Source organism: Nesoenas mayeri (assembly GCF_963082525.1).
Source record: "Nesoenas mayeri genome assembly, chromosome: 5".
Classification (NCBI taxonomy): Eukaryota; Metazoa; Chordata; class Aves; order Columbiformes; family Columbidae; genus Nesoenas; species Nesoenas mayeri.
The window spans coordinates 15,483,224-15,496,683 of record NC_137548.1 but is presented as its reverse complement, the minus strand read 5'-3'; the positions used below and the strand labels follow the sequence as shown (position 1 = coordinate 15,496,683).

General features: G+C 35.2%; 1 protein-coding gene across 4 annotated transcripts in view; it reads right to left on the bottom strand.

Moving 5' to 3' along the window:
• Positions 1–1,310: 1,310 nt before the first annotated feature.
• Positions 1,311–13,460, bottom strand: part of ATG2B (autophagy related 2B) — a 44,154-nt gene continuing 32,004 nt past the window's right edge. For 3 of the 4 annotated variants that reach the window (XM_080345002.1, XM_080345003.1, XM_080345004.1), the window contains exons 33-42: positions 12,436–12,630; positions 11,745–11,846; positions 9,958–10,036; positions 8,931–9,135; positions 7,938–8,007; positions 6,895–6,977; positions 6,307–6,428; positions 5,983–6,137; positions 4,814–4,963; positions 1,311–4,004 (exon numbers count right to left, since the gene is read on the bottom strand). In XM_080345002.1, coding sequence (XP_080201128.1) covers positions 3,774–4,004; positions 4,814–4,963; positions 5,983–6,137; positions 6,307–6,428; positions 6,895–6,977; positions 7,938–8,007; positions 8,931–9,135; positions 9,958–10,036; positions 11,745–11,846; positions 12,436–12,630 — 1,392 coding nt within the window. In that variant the 3' untranslated portion in view covers positions 1,311–3,773. Of the gene's footprint in view, positions 4,005–4,813; positions 4,964–5,982; positions 6,138–6,306; positions 6,429–6,894; positions 6,978–7,937; positions 8,008–8,930; positions 9,136–9,957; positions 10,037–11,744; positions 11,847–12,435; positions 12,631–13,460 lie in introns of those variants that run through there. The other variant, XM_080345005.1, reaches the window with a different exon arrangement.

The following is a 13,460-nucleotide window of genomic DNA, read 5'->3' as shown; positions in this document are numbered from 1 at the left end:
TTGTCAGAAGCTTAAATCATGAGGCCTGGAGACTGAGAAGAACTACGCACGCAAGGGATCCAAACTGACATAAACACCCACACTTTTTCTGACAACGCTTATATAGCTGTGAGATATGGGATGTTTAAAAGATTTAGAAGTATTTGACTAGTCTAAATAAATTCTTAGATTTCACTGTTTTACAAAATGCATACATTTCAACATTTAAAGGAAAATCAGTACCACATTTGCGGATATATGGATCACGTTCAGTAAGAATGTCTGGTTCATAACCATTTAATAGCTTTTTGGTTTATTAAGAAACCTTTCTTGGCAACTCAAGCAACTGTAAATGAACGCAAGCAATAGGTGTTCACCATCAGCCACCTATTGAGAAAATAAAACCAGGTGCATCCCTTAAGCACATACGAACTCACTGATGGCTGACCTAATGCTTCTCATCAGGCAAGTTACACACAGGATGCACCACACTGCTACAAAGCTGCAGTGTTCAGGAACCATCAACTGAAACTGGAAGGAAAATGGAAGCTGCCTGTGCATGGATGTGATGATTTGTTGCTCTCAGTCATCACTAAGATGCTTATGAAGCACAGTTTTGGCTTTGATTTGTGTTTTGTTTTGTTTTCAAAAGACAGCTGTCTTCTTTTGTGTGCATCATTGCATTATTCGAAGTGCCAGGATGCTTAAAAAACCATCAAGGATGACAGTTCTGTCTATCAGGACAGCATCACACTAAGCAGTAGCAGTAGTGTCAATCAGTTCAACGTTAAAGAGACTTACAACATTAAACATGGACTGTGCCAGTTTACACCCACTACAAATATGAGAAGTGCTAGTACCTACAGCCAACCAATTTCAGGGGAAAATTCAAATACAATTATTTTTGCAGATCTCCTTATGCTAACAGAGAACACAGCAATGTATACATAGACTTCCATTTCCAGGAAATGTGTCCATATATCTCATTTTTGTGTACTTTTTTAAGTACCTGAAAATTCTTACAGTATTGAGCAGAACATTTGAAGAATCTCTTCTCATACACAATATATAATTTTCGATTTAAAACAAGCCACTCTATACAAGACACTTTTGAAAACAAGGTCTTAATGTAAAGCCTAGTTTGGCAAGTTCTGTGGTTTTGGGTTTTTAAACCTTTCGAACACTGCAAGATCAAGTTGCAACTGAAAAACAATACAGAATATACACCCAAAAATTAAGAAAATACTTGTAAAAACAAAATGCTGGGGGAAAAAAATTAAATCAATTTCACTGAAAAGGCTCAATAAAGTGCAAGCAGTAAATTCAAGGGATTACAGAGTGAAAAGTGAAGTTTAATAAAATTGTACAATCCATATTGTTGACAATGAGAGACACTCTAAAAAGTTTTTTACCTTCGCAGCATGCCCTCATATAAAAATATATCCTAATTGCATTGCAGTACAATCAGATCACGTCAGAATTGAAAATTAAATGAACACTGAAATGCCACTGCTCGTTTTCAGCAATGTTAAAAAGGAAGAAAATACGTAGATTTATATTATTCAAGGTATACTCCAATTAACTGAATGAACAGGACCAGCCAAAATTATACAGCATGGTAACTGCAAATGAGAATGATGCATTGCTACTTACTTTCATTGACTCATCACCACTTCTTGAGAAGGCATTCAGGAGGTGCCAAACTGCAGCCATGGAACTCACTCCTGTACAAAATGCTCAGTCTTTGAGCTTTCACTAAGGCAGAACTCTCTAATTACTGGACAGAAGCATGAACTGCAGCAAGTATTTTTACAACAGAAAGTATCTCATGTCATTAAATCTGTGGGTATTTGCCCTCTCAAAAGCATGTCCTGCTTACAAGTCATTTAACTGAAATAACCAAGGCTAACCACAACTTAGATGATTCCAGTGAATGAAAACAAAACTTTATCGTACCACCTGTCAACCATTGCAAGAATTCCATTGTAACTGGAGTTTTGTTTTATGAAAAACAACAAAGCAGGCTGCAGAAGTCTTCCTAGCACTGGGGACATATTCAGATCATTTACCCTCCAGCCAGATTCTCTGGTGTCCCAGCACAGCTAGTGTGATATCAAAATGAACAAGCAGTAACTATTTTCCTTCATAAACTCCTATTTGACCTGTAAGGCCCACCAGCAAAGTTTTGGCTAATGACAAGTATTAAATAAAAGAGAGGAAAACAACCTCCTCATCACCCCTAGAGACTGAAGTCTGATCAAAAGCAGCTGATGTCCCTCCTTCAGTGGAGATTTTCCACATAACATATTTGCAGGATTTCCATTTATGACAAGCACAGGACTATGATAAATTTCAGTTCTCACTAATCATCCAAAGTGTTAAGTCTTTGAAATTCAAAATGAATACTTTTCTATTCTGAATAGTCTTTACTTTTTATTCTCAAGTTTGTGCTAATACAATGAAAAAGTTTATTCCTGCACAGGTAGTTCCAAGCCTTTTAACTTTCCAGAAATGGTGCAATGTCAGTTGCTTAATAAAGCTTTGTGGACACTGTGGTCACCTATTAAACTGCAAATAGTGTCAGTACCGACTTCAATTTTTGAAGTTTTGTTGCCTTAATTTTTCTTTAAATCTTCTCATCCATCCCCAGTTCAAATTAAAATGACCTCAAATACTCATTGTCAAATAACTGATGACACACAATTTAAATTAAAAACATATCTCAAGAGCAGCAACTTTGCAACAATATGAACTTTAAATAAAAGCAGATTATTCAAATAAAGTCTGTATAGAATTTTAACTAAGAAATTATGAAATAATTTGTTTTTACTTTACTTAGGATTTCTCATTCTTACAAAGAACTGTTGGCCCCAATAATACTTAACTGCTGTTTTCCCAAAGAATAGTTATTTTTAGCCTTGTAATTGGTGTAGCAGAAGACAAAAGTGTTTTTACACATAATGAGTAGTTTAAACAAATTTAAGACACTTTTCTGTAGGATCATCATCAAATGATGCTCTTTTCAATAATTTTTGTAAGCTTTTAAACCACATAAAGGATAATGCACATTACATTTTATTCACACTATAAAAAAAGCACAATATACAGGCCATATCCTTTAAAGTGCAACACAACAGAACATTTCTGCAACATTCAGATTCTTCAAAGACCCACAAAAGTAGGTATTTCATATTTAGGAACAAAGCCTGTTCATAGGTGTATCAACACTGAATCTAAATTCTGAATGGTTATCAAGCTTGTCCTTGCTGTAAGTGCCACGCTAAAAGCGATGCTTATGACCACTAAATGATATTATCTGCTTCCATACTACACAGCCTTCATGTCTCATGTCCAAAATGAAAGCTTTTCTCCTTTAGTCAGTGAAGAGCACCTGCAGAGCTCTCTATTAAGGACAGTTCTCTGACTATGCTCAGAAAACATTTTTAAAGTATACTTAGTTTCACCAGACAGGCTGCTGCTTCAGATGATAGATCTACCACGAAAAATATGGTAAACGGAACAGAGCAAGCATGTCTCTGGGTTGGCAGCGCATGCTTCGCTATGTTTGGCACTATCTACCAAAGGTATTGGTAACACACAGCATAAGCAAGTACCAATTTGCTTTTCACTTCATAAATATTTTTGGTTGGATGTTTTGCTAACAGTAGTTGAAAACCTCATTTGTTCCTGAGATGAGCATTACAAAACAAAGTGAGCTCCATCTAAAGCTGCCAACAGGACAATCTTCTGCATCTTCAGCCTTGCTACCTCCCTGCTGAGCTAGATTTATAATCTCAATCCTCCCCAAGGCGCCACTTCTGAGACTCTTCTTGACGCACATCTGGCCTGATCTGGTTTCTCATTCCACCTAGAACATTTGAGGTTGCCTCTGTTGCAACAATGAAAGGTTTCACCACAGTTGGTGGAATTTGGCGGAGGACTCCTCCTACTGCTCCAGTTACTCCTCTGTTTTCATGCTCACGAGCAGCGGTCTCATAGATTGTTTGGGCCGTGTCCGTAATCCCCTTCAAGAAATTAAGAGAAATTAGTTACACTAAAAGAGAAAAAGCAGCCTCTCCTAATGTTAAAAGAAACTTAAATAGCTCAGCATTCATCCTCCTTGTGATTTGTATTATAATTGTAGCACAACTATACTGATACAAATATGATTTAGCTCTTCTAATGAGGCTTAAAATAAGACTATTATGAACTTAGAGATGAAAATATTTCACATAACTTCTGGTGTCACTTCTTGTGCATGAAGCCATGGGGTACTGTGAACTATTCAAAAGTTACAAAATTCACTGAAAACTCCGCAGCTGAGACCTAACTTCCTAGACAGGATATCAGGTGTGAATAACTGAAAGGACAATGCAAAAAGTATAATAAAAACAGGTCAGCATTCTAACTGTTCATACATTGTCATGGTAAAGAAAGCTTTCACTTGTTCTAAATCCAGCATTATGTTTAAATTTTAACAATCTCAGAATTAACAGTAACTGGTGGGGGTAAGGGAGAGGGGCAGGAAAGGAAAGATGGATAATGTGGGGCAGGAAATCAGGTTTATGTGTTCCAGAAAAACTGTAAACCCTCACAACCGTAGAACATTGAAGTCCTATTCACACTTATCTGTGTAACATATTAGTTTATTTCTGTTTTTCTGATTTTTCCGTGCAAGGTTTCTGTTGGATTAAGATTACGGAAAAAGATGGTCTTGTTCAAAATTTTAATCCTGTTCTTCATTTGGCCAGCTTAAACTAACAACTGATATTTTACTTGCAGTCTCAGGAAACAGTTCTTAAGTTTGGTTAAGGATAATTACTTCCGCACTCACCTCTTTTACTACACTGTATGCTTTGGCTACACCTTCCCGTAGGTCTACTGGTTGATGAGCTAAACGATGGCGAGGGAATCGTTTGATCTTTTTTGCTTCAATAAAAGTAGGTCCTGGTGATACCATGTCATATGCAGTTTCTGCAGCTGCCTGAAGATCAGGAGCAAATGCAAAATATATAAGAAGTCTTATAGCATCTGAAAACTACTAGCAGGATGACATAATTGTACTAAAAGAATTTTAATTCCACAAATATTAATTTACATCAGATGAAGGATTTGTACAAGAACTTCTGGAATAGGTGCATCTGTAACAATACACCAAATTCCATATTGAAATAGCAAATGCTGTAGGCATTGGTAGGGGTTTTTCCCCCTAACTGCCATTCCTTCAAAGGCATCCTCTAATCTGCACAAAATGCTCAAGATAGAAACTGAACATTTGATCAATGGAACATTTTTCTTACAAACACACAAGCATACACATAATTCCACTCACGTGAATAATAGCACTGTTTTTTTACTATATATGTTTGAGCATAGGCAACTCTACAATTTTTGCAATATTCGGTGGTAAAAGCGTATTTTCATTATGTATTTTACATTATGGAGCAGAAATTTATTAACACTTTAATCCAAGATTACAGTTAAATCAAGAAAGCTTTAGAGACTTCGTGTACATCAACACTATTAGTACTGGTTTTGAGGCTTTTTTTTTGTTGCTTGGTTTTGTGGTTTGTTTTGGTGTGGGTTTGTTTTGGCTTTTTGTGTTTGTTGGTGTTTGTTTGTTGGGTTTTTGTTTGGTTAGGTTTTTTGTTTGTTCTAAATAAGCACAGATAAGCTGACATTTTTAAAAAGTTAAGAATCTAGGTCTCATTTTTTAGTGCAGCTGAGTATTTCAGTATTAAACTGTACACTGTACTACATTAAAGACATTCAGAAACATGTAAAGGTTTGAGTGTTCAGCTATGTTTTAACACAATTCTTATGCCACTTCACAGACAGGTGCAAGCTTTGCCCAGTCTCTGCTTTCTTATTTACACAGCTGCCTTTTTTTTCTAGACGTGCTCCCAACCTTACATATATAGCATTAAGATATTAGCCTAATATAGACTACTTACTAGCAACACTTTTCATTTGATGTCTAATTCCAGAAGTAACACACTATACCTGTATAGTCTGAACCATTCTGTTTGTGAGCTCCAGGGCAGCCATTGCAGTGGAAGTACCAAAAGAAGCTGCTCCTCTTTGGAAACCTCTCACAATACGGCCGTCCTTCCGGTACTGCTCTATTGGCAACCACACCAGGTCTTTCAGACCTTGGACTGCAAATGAAAACAGAACGCCATGGTTAGAAAGTTCTCTTGGTTAAGCAAAATGCCTTGAGAGGAAGTGAAAACAAGTGTCAACGTTGTTTGTGGGTTTGTTGTTGTTTTGTTCATTTGTTTAAAACAACTACCATGTGTGTCCAAATAGAAATAAGAATTAACTTACCTAACTGCACCAGTGAGTGCATAGGCCCCACTCCTCCCAAAATTCCTGGTAGCTGGTTTTTCTTTATATCATTAAGCCATTCACTGATGGCATAGGAGAACAATTTATCCACACCTAATAATCTGAAGTAAATAAAGTTATTATTATTTATTTTAAAACGTACAGTTCCTAATAAGACATGCATTATTTAATGAAGTAAACAAATATGTCATTTTAACAAAAAGAAACCTGGTTTCAAGTGTTATCTTTTATTGCTGTTGGCTAACCCAAGCATTTCATGTGTACGTGCTTAAAAAAATAGAATTCGAGATGCATAATCACATCCAGTTCAATAGAAAGTAAACACACAAATAAGAGTTTAGCACAAAGACATATATTAAGCACTTTCCTGAAAACAGATGTTCTTCTTGAACACTAAATATTTGACAAAAACTAGAATCAAGAAATATTTGTGAAGTCAAAAAGTGTCTTGGATTTCAGAAGTGCATCTTATCAGAGAATTTGCTTTTTGCTTGCTACATTCAGTTATTCACCATAAACTTGTTCAATTTGCAATACCAATGTTAATCTAGAGTTCTGTTAACTTACCCATGTCTGTAACAAAGTCTCTTCAGCTTTAACTCTGAGCAGTTTAACTGAGCGAGCCCAATAAGAATCCCAGCTAGTGTCCCCTGTAAGTGAAACATTTTGTTATCACATGAGTTTATTCATCCTGTACAATCTGTAAGTGAGAAATAATTTCATCATCTCAACTTTTATTGCAGGTATTTCTGTCTAAACTGATTCTTCCCCAGTCTCTCAAATGCCACCTGTTATGGTGCTATGAATTATCCTACATGAAATCTCACAGAAGATGAAATCTGGCTTTATTGGCTACTCTAAGAAATTAAACATCTGGACACAATAGGGTGTTTTCAGAAATATTAAAATATAACAAATTATGTGAACATAACTCTGGCATTAGTGTGTTCCAGGCCTTCTAAAGCTGCTGTTTCGTATTTTGATTTCTTTGGCAGCAGTGCAAACTCAAGAAGTTGCTGATTTTAGTTGTCCATATTTTCCTACTGATTGGCCATGACAGAGTACAAATCTGGTTGTGCAAAGGATTTTTGAGGTCTGCTCTGTGAACTCAGTATGATAAACAACACATATTTTAAAAAGAACTATGAGCATTTTTTTAATCTATATTAGATTCTCTCATTACTATACTGCAAGGGAAGGAAACGAGAGGAAAAGGGGAAAAAAAGATACTTTAATCTGGAATTAATGAGGAAGAAAATAAACCACACAATTCTGGCATCAGATAGTGGTATCATCCTTTGAGGGGCACCACAGCTGTGTAGAAAGATTTCCAGCCAGTCACTAAACTGATAAATAGGACTTCCAAGTCTCATTCTGAGTTAATGATACCTGGAAGATGCACACCCTAGATTTAAGATTAAGAGTGAAAAAAGGTTAAGCTTTATAGAAACCAAAAAAAAAAGAAAAATTTCTACACTTCTCAAAATCACAACAATAATGAGTAGGGAGCATAAAAATATATCCCAACTCATGAGTGGGAAAAAAAAAAAATACAAACAAACAAGCAACATCAATTTTTTTGTTCTACAGCACCAGCATTATACACAAACCTGATCCATTGACACGTGCTTGCCGTGGTAATCAAGCCGTATTGGAACTTCTGATGTAAACCGAAATTCTCTGGGATATAAAAAGGAAATTTTACAGTGAGAAACATGAAAAGGAAATAAAATTGTCCTTCCAAAAAGAAAACCATGATTTCCCAACCTCCTGGAATAGGATGCTAAACCATTTTCTGTAAGCCATAAATCCTCTAGTTATCGTGTTAGTACTTTAGACTAAGCATACAAAATACAATGGCAAATTCAGCTTTTCTTGGTTTTTAACACCTAATCAAGGTTAGCATCTATAAAAAATTTAATAGTCCTGCAAAAGTGCCACTAGTCCTGCAGGCAAACATCCTCCCTCAGTTTTCCCAGCATGAATTTCAGTTTAAAAAAAAAAGTATGTCTAATGATGGTTTTGTGCAGCTGGAACTTCTTAAAAAATGCTGTTGGTGATGTATGTGATGAAATAGAACCACAGTCATTCTCTCGTAATTTGGCTCTGCACTGCTTATCAAAGTACACATCTGTTGTTAAAGGCACTGAATACACAAGCTGCATAACAAGCTGAAATTTTTATCAACTCTTCCCAGTCAGGACTACATTAGAGCTTTTCTTGTGATATGTTAATCTCATACCTCTCCCATGATATCCTTTTCCTTTATATTCTCACATCTCTGGTTAATTAGATCTCATTTACATTGTATAGAGTACAAAGACTGCTCTTTTTATTTATTTGTAAAACATCTCATTACTGCTTCTGTACATGGCAGAGCTTTAATTAATTTTATTTGCTTGTGTACAGCAGTGAGCAAGAGCTAATAAAAAAACCATTACCTTCCAGTGATAGAAACAAATATATTTTATCTTCACAATCAGTCAATAAACAAAGAAAGAAATGCTCCTTGTCATAAAATCTGAACAGTTTATCATCACACTTTCTTAAAACATTCAGCAGAACAGCTCTGAGTCACTGGGAATTTTACAATCAAAGTTTACCTGAAAAATACTGGCTGATCACTGTATGATGTCACTTCTTGTGAGAAATTATTATCATCTTCACTAACCACATCCATAGAATCAATGCTACCGTTTTCATTTGCTTGCTTTTGTGATGAGAAAGAAATGACTGGACTTGGGTCCTTAAGGCTGTTGACATGTCTGGGCATACTACGTGTAATTTCAGCACCAGGAGACTTTTTCACTAAAATAAGAAGTTACACACAGTAAACTGACTCATGTTTTTCACAGTGATTACAAAAAGATTGTCTTCATACGATTACTGTGCCCTTAATAGGTTCTAATGCTTATTAATGGGAATTACTAGCAGGGCAATATTTAGATTCTTTTAGTAAGACAGTATCTTAGTTATCAACAGAAATTATTACAAGAAGCTTAAGTTGAGGTTTATGTATGAGTACAAATAATCCATCCAGCTTTACCACAGCATTGCAGGGTACTTCATTACCCACGCATTTCAGTATGACATCTTAACAGAAATAAGTACAGCTGCTAACTGACTCACTACTATAGTTAACAGAGGAAATATGCTTTTCAATATATACTGATTTTTGCATCAGATGGTGTAGTTGATTAGAAGTAACTACTTTAACTGTATACATACATTGTACTGCATAGTTATAATTTTGAACTCTGATCCTTTACGTAAGCTTCAGGCTATTAGACAAACATACTCTTTTATGCAAGAAGTATTAAAGAATGTATTTGTTTTATCTAATAATAACTCTCAATATCTTATACACAGTCCTCATTTTTTTTCAGTTCTTATTAAATATGCTCTAATTTTGGTGAAACCTTTTATATAATGGAGATCCCAGGTATTTATAAAACACAAAACTAAAACACCCCAAGTTTCTGTATTCTAGCGAATTATTTACCAATGCTGGGGTTTGGTCACTAACTCAAGATCTTTTACACACATGAGATTCACATGTGAATTTATAGACATATACACACATTAAAGGAGAAAAAGCAGCACTTTCAAGTAGATTTTTTTAAAGTGTACCTTCAGGATCTGGAGTAACTAAGAGTTCTACTTCTGTAGAGAGGCTAGTGAAAAAATCCTTCAGGAAAAACAAGGCATCCTAATGGCAAAAATAAAATCCAACCAGATTAAAACAAACAACCAAACAAAAAAGCCATAATTCTCTAAAAAAATGTTATCTACTGTTCTAGCTCTTCGTTTCTATACAGATACAAATAAAAACACATTTCTTCTTTTTGACTGCTTAACAAGTGGAGAAGCCACATAGAAATCTAGGACAGAAATCAGAAAGAACCTCTTGGTCATTGCCTCCTGCTTCATATAATATGATTTCATAATCTCTCTAGCTCCATCTTAAAACTGCAGAGCTGTTTTCATCATCGACTTTCACTTTTCAGACTGTTTCAGAACCTAAGTGTTTTAATGACTATAAATTTCCTCTGATTTCCAGTAAAAACGTATTCAAGTATAGTTCATATTCATCTCTAATACTGCCAATGTCGGACAAATTATTCCAGATCAGATCTCGCCACTGCTTCCTTAAACGTCATTAATAGCCATGCAGTTAATGACTTATCAGTGAGATGCATCACACTGGTATCTTCTTGATCCTAAAACTAATGACATTTGGACTATCTTTTCTTTTTTTCATTTCTAACTGATAAGTAGGCAGTTTAAATAGTAATAACAAGAATTTCTAAAATTACTGCATGCAGGCTCATGCTTCCAAGAAAGCTGTGGCTAATTTTGTAGAAGTTTTAATGGTGCATTTTGCTTATAGTACAAAAGATAAAAGACTTAGAAAAGTAATCAAGAGGAAATATATTTTCTCACTAGATGGCAGTATTCCCATACTATTTTCTCACTAGATGGCAGTATTCCCATGCTATTTTCATATATGAAATTAGAAACTATATGGAGTTCAATTTTTCTATCAGTAAAATGAAAATCTGGTCTCTAATGTGTGCTGAGAGAAATAAAGTAGGTATGGAATTCCTAATTATGCTCTTGAAAAAACGCACATCTCTCTGCTGACAACGAATTAAGCAAGACATATCTCAATAAAGAGCAATAACTGCACTTTAAATCTAAATGCACAAATATACGTATTTTCCTTACAGGTGTAAACAAAGTGGGCCCAACTGTTTCCTGAGTATATGAAAAATACTTTGCACAAAGGCTTGTTACAGAAAGTAAAACAACTTTTCCAGTTTCTGTTCTTCATGTCACTGTAGTCGACAGCAAGATCAAAGCCTTCAGAGTATAGAAGCAGTCCTCAAGGGTCAAGTGCCCTTGACTAAAATCTTGTGAACAGCTTCTGGATCAACGATTAACTTTTTTCAATTAAACACACCAAAGCCACTTTCTGAACAAACAAAACAAGATCATCCAATAATAATTATGTGCTTTTTAAAAGCCATGACTTCAAAACATTAGAGAGCATCACAATTCTCAGGAACACCAGTTTACACTGGTGTTATTGAGTAAACAGCCAGGTCTACAGCTAATGTTCTTAGTTTTTAAATTTTAAAAAAGACTAGTCTCTGTCATAGCTGGAGTAGAAGGCAAGTTCTAACAGTGATATAAATGGAGTGGCAGAGATCCAAAGATAAGTGTGGCTGATCATGAAAAAAAGAGATATCTAACCAATAAAACAATCCCATGAAGCATTTATCATGGTTACAACTACCTGGTATATGAAACAAACAAACAAACAAACACAGAACAAAACAACAACAAAAAATAAACAAACAACACAAAAAACCTCACTCAGTATCTTGTTTGTTTTTTGCATTGGCACAACCAACCTGGTCGATATTGAGGCGAAGTGGCATTAGTGAAACACGTAAACAACACTCCTGCGGGGATCGGCCAGACTCTGGACGGACATGTAATGCTTTAACCGTTAACTGAGAAAAAGGAACAAGATAAATGAAAGTAGTAACATTCACAATTATTAAATCTCAGGACACTAGCTAGGAAAAACATCTACTGCAAAATCTCTGTACTAATCTGATCCACTTAACAATTAATAAGCTAGTGTTCAATAAATATCTTACTATGGATGTTATAAAAAATAAAATTAAAATAAGAAAACCCAAACCACCAAATTAATAAATCCTTTATAGAACCAGCAAGACTACAGTATATAATAAAACTACAACTCTGCAGGTGTAGTGAAAACTCTCATCACACTTACACAAGCAGATATTTGTTCAAAACCAAATATTGAAAACTACCAAGGCAGTCCTGCACATCCACTTTTTTTTTAAACTAACAGAATCTTGAAAACATTAATACCTGACATACTAATATACAAACAGACTCTTTAATCAGTTTTAATATCCACAAGGAGTCATGCAAATAACTATCAACAAGTCATATTACTTCATTGTTCCAGGACCTCATGTTCCTTCTTCTGCAAGTTTAGGAAATGTATACAGTCTCCACAATGAGAGTCTGAACAATATAATTAATTAACGAATTCTATAACTGTACCATGTTTGAATGCGCTTTTCTGGGCATCTCCTTACTGCAGTAGAGATAGAGAAATTTATTCATCTGTGACGTCGCTAAGCGATCTCGAATCTCCAGGTCTTGAACAACAAAAACCTGCCGTGACACTGGCTGCTCCAACAGGCTGGATTCACCTTCTGCACCACCTGGAGGGTACACCTCATGCTGGAATTTCACCTTTTAAAAAGGAAAGAAAAACAGCATAATCAGCTTGAGAGGAAAACAACCTTTAATAAGAAAATATTCAAGAAAAACAAACAAAACAAAACAACACTAAACACCAAACATAAGAACTTTAAAACCTGTCCTCTATTTTCAATTTACAGGAATAGTATTAGGATTTCTGAAAACTATTCAGATTTTTGCACATCTAGCAGTAGAAATCTTCCAGTTCCTAGTTGTGTACTTGTTAATATTTTAGGATGCAAATTCGAGCTAAAGAGTCAGAGTAAAGACAAAGAACAAGTTTTGCTTTTCATTTTAAAATCAACTCTGTTTTTTGCTCTCAGTCCTGACATCTTTCTTATATCATGTTCAAGCCTGTACCATGCAATCTTGTGGTTCTTGAATACTTTTTTTTTTTTAACTTACTTTAGACCATATAAATTCTAATCCATTACCTTTCCTAAATTCTAAAGAATTCTGAATTATCTCCTTTTCCTCATCTCTTGATGTAGTTCGCACTTTGAATTGAAGACCTGTGGTTACACACGAATCATTCCCTGTCTCAGTAACTCCCCCTGCATCCTTCCCTGCAATGTAACAAAGCAGAGCTCACATCGCCAGCACAACAGTGGCCTCTCCTGGCCACACACCGAAACGTCAAGAAACACGGTATTTAAGTGCCCTGTTCTCAAGATACATGTGATAATGAACATTTTAAGAGTCGAGGAGAAAAATAGATATTCATCATAAACACTGCTCATAAACTTCACTTTTTTGAAAGTCTTATTTTCTCCTTAATGTGTTTTTTTTTTTAACCTTATAATTATTATTTTTAAGCCTTG